A 6,101-nucleotide genomic window follows, 5' to 3' on the forward strand; every position below is an offset into this window, starting at 1 on the left:
CCTATTATAGTTGAAGATGCCAAAGAGGAAGAAATTTTGGAAACCAAAACAGTGAAAGAAAATAATAAAAAGTACTTGAGATATCAATCCCATAACATCAAGTTGACCCCTATCATTAAAAACAGTAAAGCAAAAGAGTTCTCGAGCTATCAATCCCAAATCGTAAAGTTGGACCTCATCCCAAATCACAATGCTTCCTTATGAGAGAAGGATAGCCTTTTTTCTTTTCTTTTTTTTTAAGTACTGCTTATTTTAAAAATGCCACATAGTTGAGGGGGTCTCAGCACATAAGAAATATATGATAGGATCAGATACACACAGAGAGCTAAACAATGGAGACATTATTTTCTCATAAGGGGAACATTTTACATGTCCATCATGTGCACAATAAGAAGAAAAGAAATGGTGAAATTAACCATGTCATGTAAACATGTGCAAGTTTACTCATACAACACTTTGCATCAATTCTTACACCGAGAAACGATGAAATAAGCAGTTGCTTCACAGGGGCTTTCCATTAAGCCACCTCCGAACCATGGCCAAACACTCCTTAGGCCGGTACTCTGGTGCCGTGTGACCGCCACCCTACACCACAGCACAAACAACTTCGCATAAAATCCGACTCTTATATAGTATTGACTTAGAAATGTGTAGAATAATGAGCCAAAAGCTGTAGACCATTTTGAAATATGCCTCTAAACTCTACTTATTGTTTCCTTGTTTCATTGACATCCCCTCAAATTTCATTCGCTTACCCATTGTTTTCTTGTTTCATTGACATCCCCTCAAATTTCATTCGCTTTAATTTGAGTGATATGAGTCAGTAGGATTCAAGAAGTTAAATTAAGAGCAATTTTGATAGCTCTCATCGCTTTTCAGCTGAAGAAGTGCGAATTCTGGTAGTAGTTAACTATCAATAGTTCTCTGAAATTGCTCAAATTAAAAGAAATAATAGTTAAGAGGGAGTCAAAAAAAAAAAAATGAAGTTTATGAGCTTTTTAACATAGCCTATAGTTGAGGGGGTCATTACTCGTAATACCCCGTCGCCTAATCTTAATGTCCACGAGCAATTTAAGGCAGGCAAAAGATTTTTACCTTTACAGTCGCAAACGTCATGTTGTTGGCGTACGTGATTGTGAATCTAAAGCATCAGCACCAAAATCTTATTAGCTAGAGGCAATTAAATTTCTTAATTAACAAGAGTCAAATTCTTTTTTTTCCTGACAAAGTAAAGAGCTCACCCTGCAGCTTGGCCATCAACATCCCATGATCTCCAGTCATCCACTATGGAGAAGTTGAGGGATCTTATCCAAGCCTGTGTTCCCAGAAATGGCACAACCATGTCGTGATCACCGCTAAAGAAGAAGAAGAAGAAGAAGAAGAAATAAGCAAACAAATAGTTGAAACATTCATATCAATAACAGGTCTATTCATGGCTCTCACCTGTATACAAGAGCACGGTAACCTCTTCTGGTGAGGTTATAGTGATACTTTATGCTACTATCAAGATCTTTAGTATAAGGAAGCACTTTTTCGCACCTCACCCACTCCTTAACTGTTCCCTGCTACCATTGTCAGTTGCTAACAATAAGGAATTCCCAATAAAATCACATAAATTACTAGTTATTTGTCCAATTAAACTTGTATAATGTAAACACACTTTCAATTGGTTATTCTAGGCTAAGCAATGACTTATTTTGAGTTATAGATACTCGAATACATATCTCTCATCAACCTTGTGTAGTTTACATGTATGCCTTATTGCCTTATAATAAAATTATACTTTCTATATGGCAGTGTTAGATGCAACAATCACTCGTTCGGTGATTTTGGCATAAATAAACATGAGGGGTACATGCAATCACTTGTAAATTTTACCTTTTTTACGTTCAAAGCCTCTCTCGTGCGATTGTCGTTTGCCCAATAATACGATAAGAAATAAGCGTAAGACTGCATGAAGAATATCAACAATGAGTGACGTACTAAGAGAATTTTCTCGACTTAACTCTAGTGCAAAAGATACAAAAGGGAAGATGCACTCAAACACCAGGATGTATATATACTGCTTCCATGTTTACATGGAAGTGTGCATTTCCAATAGTGTAGTAGTAATAAAGATTCACTTACTCTACATTCCAATGGAGGAACCTCTGGTGGACTAGATAATTTGGCGTTCTCTCCCTTAAGATACCTTCTACTTTCGCTTGTAATTTCCGGTTTTGGGGATACTAAAATGCATTTTCGTTCCAAAACCTGAGCCTTCTCAACTTTATCCATAAGCTGCATGAGAGCATCACAAATTCATTTTGTTGATAGCAAATAGTTGGAATATGAAAATCCAGTTTACTGTTGTATTGTAGTAAACTAATGTTTGAGATAAGAAAAGTTTGATGAGTAAAGATCTCCGGACCTCTTCAACAGTTTCTAGCACCTGAGCACATAGCCTGTTACGAGGATTTCCATAATCTTCTCCTTGGCAATTTTTCTGTGTTAACTGAAAAGGCCAGAACTATGTCAATGAACGATTTTACGACAGTTTGTATCGTAAGTTCTCGAGGGAATCACCTCATAGAGTTGATCTGATATGATTCCCATACCATGAGCATATGGGACTTTATAATTGTTATCATACTTTTCGCCTGTGCCGGGGTTGCCAATCAGATAGCCCTGAAAGCAGTCAAACCACAAAGGTTTCCAGAAAAGAATCTTTAACTTCAGATTATTCAGATAATCATATTCTCAGTGTATTAATAAGTTGGCACTCACAAATGCTCGAACATTAGCAGAACCAAGAGTAACCTTGACATATTATAACCATTGTACATTAACTTCAGCAGAAAGCATTCTTTCTTAACAAAAACAAAAGTTGGTTTATCAACTGCCGCAAAATTATGAGTACTAGAGTGCTACTTCAGTGTGCTACTTTATTTTGCGGCAGTTGATAAACTTAGGAAAATCATTGATAAATTATTGATAACCAATCATTTTGCGGCAGTTGATCAACTTAGGAAATCGTTCATACATCACAGTCAACCTTGCAGGTTAAAATACATACCTTTAGATTAAGACGTGGTTGCTGTCCAGATTCAATACCTGCTTGCCATTCAGTTACTATACATTAGCATTTTAACAACAAACAATCATGAAGAGGTTAAAAAAAAAAAAAGAAAATTAGGTTGCTAGATAGTGAGAACTAGAATAAAAGTGTTTGTTGAAAGAATGTGCGTCATATAATCAAATCGATTAGGAAGCATACAAGAACATTTCAGCGGCAAAAAATTATCATTTTCTGGTACTACAGCATGCAAAGAGAGAGTATAAGTTTACCTTCCGAAATTATTTGCGCGATTAATGGAGCAACCTTACCAGCGTAAGAATCACCGGCAACATAGAAAGGATTGGACAGGAATTGTGGGTGATCGCTGAACCACTGCATCACAAAAAGGGGCAGCAAAACTGTAAAGGCAACAAATTTATACAGTTTTCAGTTAGGAATCAATCAAATAAAAAATATATATATGTATACACCTTCTTGATGAAAGTGTAGACTTGCATCGACGAAGATATATCTCCTACGTCGTATCCTTCCATTTGTTTTGAAAAGGAAAAACCAGAGCCAACAGGAGAATCAAGAAAGATGATGCTTGAGACCTAAAAGTCATTGCTTATTGATAAAAACGATGAAGAGCGACATGAAACAAGTGGAAAGGACAGAGAAAGGGCATCTCACTTTTGTCCAAGAATATGGGAAATACACCAAACTTGGTAAGCTCCCATTGTACTCAGCTGTCACAAATTTCAGAGGACCTACGAGAGAAACATGAAGAACTTAACCAAATTTCATATCTTTATGGTAATTTCAAAAGCAAGCAACTTTGCGATAACCGAAAACTAATTCATGCTGGAATTGACTCCCAGATGTTGGGATCTCAATATAGATTGAACTGTTGCATCCAAAAGGCCTAACTTACTCTCGAAAACTATGTTGCAGATAACTAATTTTACTCAAAGAATAGTTAATTCCTCTTATACATTGATTTTTTGGAATACTTGTTCGAATCATGTGATTTCTCGTTTGTAAGTCTTGTAGCTGTTATACAATTTTACATCCGAACGGATTAGATTTCAATTGGAAGTCAATTATCTATGTTGTACCCGGATAATGCGGTGCACCATTTGTACCCAACATTTTCTTACATCCCCCTTCCTTCGTGTCGACACGACAATTACAGCTGTTATGACAAGTGCACAAACAGAAACGACAAAAGGCGATTGCAAAGTAGACAAAACCACATAAACAATAAAATAAATGGAACATACAAGAATTTATGTGGAAAACCCTTTACAGGGAAAAAAATCACAGGTGAAGGAGGAGAGAACTTCACTATGAAAAAAGGAGTACAAAACTTTTGGGTGTGTACAATAATGTATCACGTCTAGGGCAAAAAGAAGAAGGAAATTCTTAACGAGTTTGTGCATTATCGGGCCTATCGGCCCAGGCCCTCCGCTACCCACCACATACATCCAATTTTTTTTCTTGACAAAAGATTTTCCAAATTTGTCGCACCACGAAACTATCGACGACGCCCAAAATCGAAGTCGATAACTAAATTTTGAGTCACATCTAACAACAACAGTGATTTAGGACATTGCGTCACTGTCCCATAAGCAATTTCGCAGATTCTGTCGGACTCAAAGTTGAGTGTGTCGGATCGTTGGCGCTAACCATTAATCCCAAAAGCTCGAGCTGTTAGAAATACGCAACTAATTCACTTAAAACGTACAGATACAGCACCCACAGGTCTCGATTGTGACTCGGCCCTACCAACTTCACGCCATTTTGAACATGACTCAGCCCACCAAGCCTCACGCCATTTCGAATATGACTCGGCCCAACATAGCCTCCCGCTACTGGGCAGAATATTGGCCAATTTAAGCCAACAGAGTGCAGGACGGGGTTGCAACTTCCTAAAAAAAATTTGGGACCACTAACAGGACCACATATTGCACTCACACAGAGAGGCAAAAAGATTAAGCCATGCCACAACAATAATCCATACGGCCTACTAATTGAATCTTCGGAAATTAAAAGTTTCAAATTAAGTTGAAACTCTTGTCACACTTTTGTGCCTCCATTTAACTACTAATCGTTCCAGTCTTATTTAATTAACTGTGATAAAAACAAAAAAAGAAAACCTATTTCGAAGACGAGTCCACTGAAGGCGGAGCAGCGGGGCCCGCCGGTGAGCCAGAGGACGAGCGGGTCGTCGCGGGGCCTCCCCTCCGACTCCACGAAGTAGTAGAACAGCTCCACCCCCTTCTCCTCATCCACCCCCACATACCTATACATATTTACATCCACGTTCTCAAATTTAAATCGATTTGATTCAAATTCGATCTGAATTTGAATTCGCGCTCACCCGGTTTCGAAGCGGAAGGGGAGGCGGCCGTCGAAGCCCGGGAGGTGAGTCACGAGCGTCGCGGCGCCGGCGGCGCCGGCGGCGACGGCGACGGCGACGGCGACGGCGGGGGGAGGGGAGAAGAGGAAGGAGATAAATAGAGGAAGAAGGAGAAGAGGAGGCCGCATAGTTAGCAAAAAAATCTAGTACGTGCACGGCTGAAAAGTAGGTAGCGGTGGTCTTTTATAGGAAGCAAGTGATAATACGCAAGTGCACTGCTTCCCTCAGCTCGTGAAAATTGTTGGAATTGACAGTGACCTGTTCCCTTTAGGCCGCTGGGTTTATTCTATTTAGGATATAATAGTACTTTTGTACTTTTTTTATAATTTTAATAGTCTATAGTTTGTAATGTATAGCTTTAGTATCCTGTAACTCTCTTATTCTCTTTCGATCGGCATCTTCATTAATTCTCCGTTAAATCATATATATTTTAAATATATTATTTATAATTTATTAAATATTTATTTTAGTACTTTAATATAATTTATCGATTTATTTTAGTATCATGTTGTTTTAACTTTAGCACTGATACAATAAAAAAATTAACAAAAGAGATAACGAAAAGACAAAAATAAAATTACAGAATACTAAATTAATATATTTTAAACTACATGATACTGAAGTGAGAAAGCGCGACATCAT

At 37.9% G+C, this 6,101-nt stretch overlaps 1 protein-coding gene across 2 annotated transcripts; it reads right to left on the reverse strand.

Annotated features, from left to right (window-relative positions):
• Window positions 324-5,612, reverse strand: LOC109718629 (serine carboxypeptidase-like 18). Of its 2 annotated transcripts, XM_020244947.1 has the most exons (14): window positions 5,421-5,612; window positions 5,197-5,342; window positions 3,731-3,807; window positions 3,529-3,651; window positions 3,328-3,430; window positions 3,056-3,093; window positions 2,566-2,667; window positions 2,411-2,494; window positions 2,128-2,280; window positions 1,879-1,950; window positions 1,444-1,562; window positions 1,242-1,355; window positions 1,096-1,141; window positions 324-585 (listed from the first exon to the last, which is right to left on the reverse strand). In XM_020244947.1, the coding sequence occupies exons 1-14, from the start codon at window positions 5,585-5,587 to the stop codon at window positions 502-504; spliced, it is 1,428 nt and encodes a 475-aa protein (XP_020100536.1). In that variant the 5' UTR covers window positions 5,588-5,612; the 3' UTR covers window positions 324-501. The 2 variants fall into 2 exon arrangements, with proteins under 2 accessions (XP_020100536.1, XP_020100538.1); XM_020244949.1 differs by lacking the exons at window positions 5,197-5,342; window positions 5,421-5,612 and adding an exon at window positions 4,156-4,767.

The sequence above is a fragment of the Ananas comosus genome, linkage group 12 (assembly GCF_001540865.1).
Source record: "Ananas comosus cultivar F153 linkage group 12, ASM154086v1, whole genome shotgun sequence".
In the NCBI taxonomy this organism is placed as follows: domain Eukaryota; kingdom Viridiplantae; phylum Streptophyta; class Magnoliopsida; order Poales; family Bromeliaceae; genus Ananas; species Ananas comosus.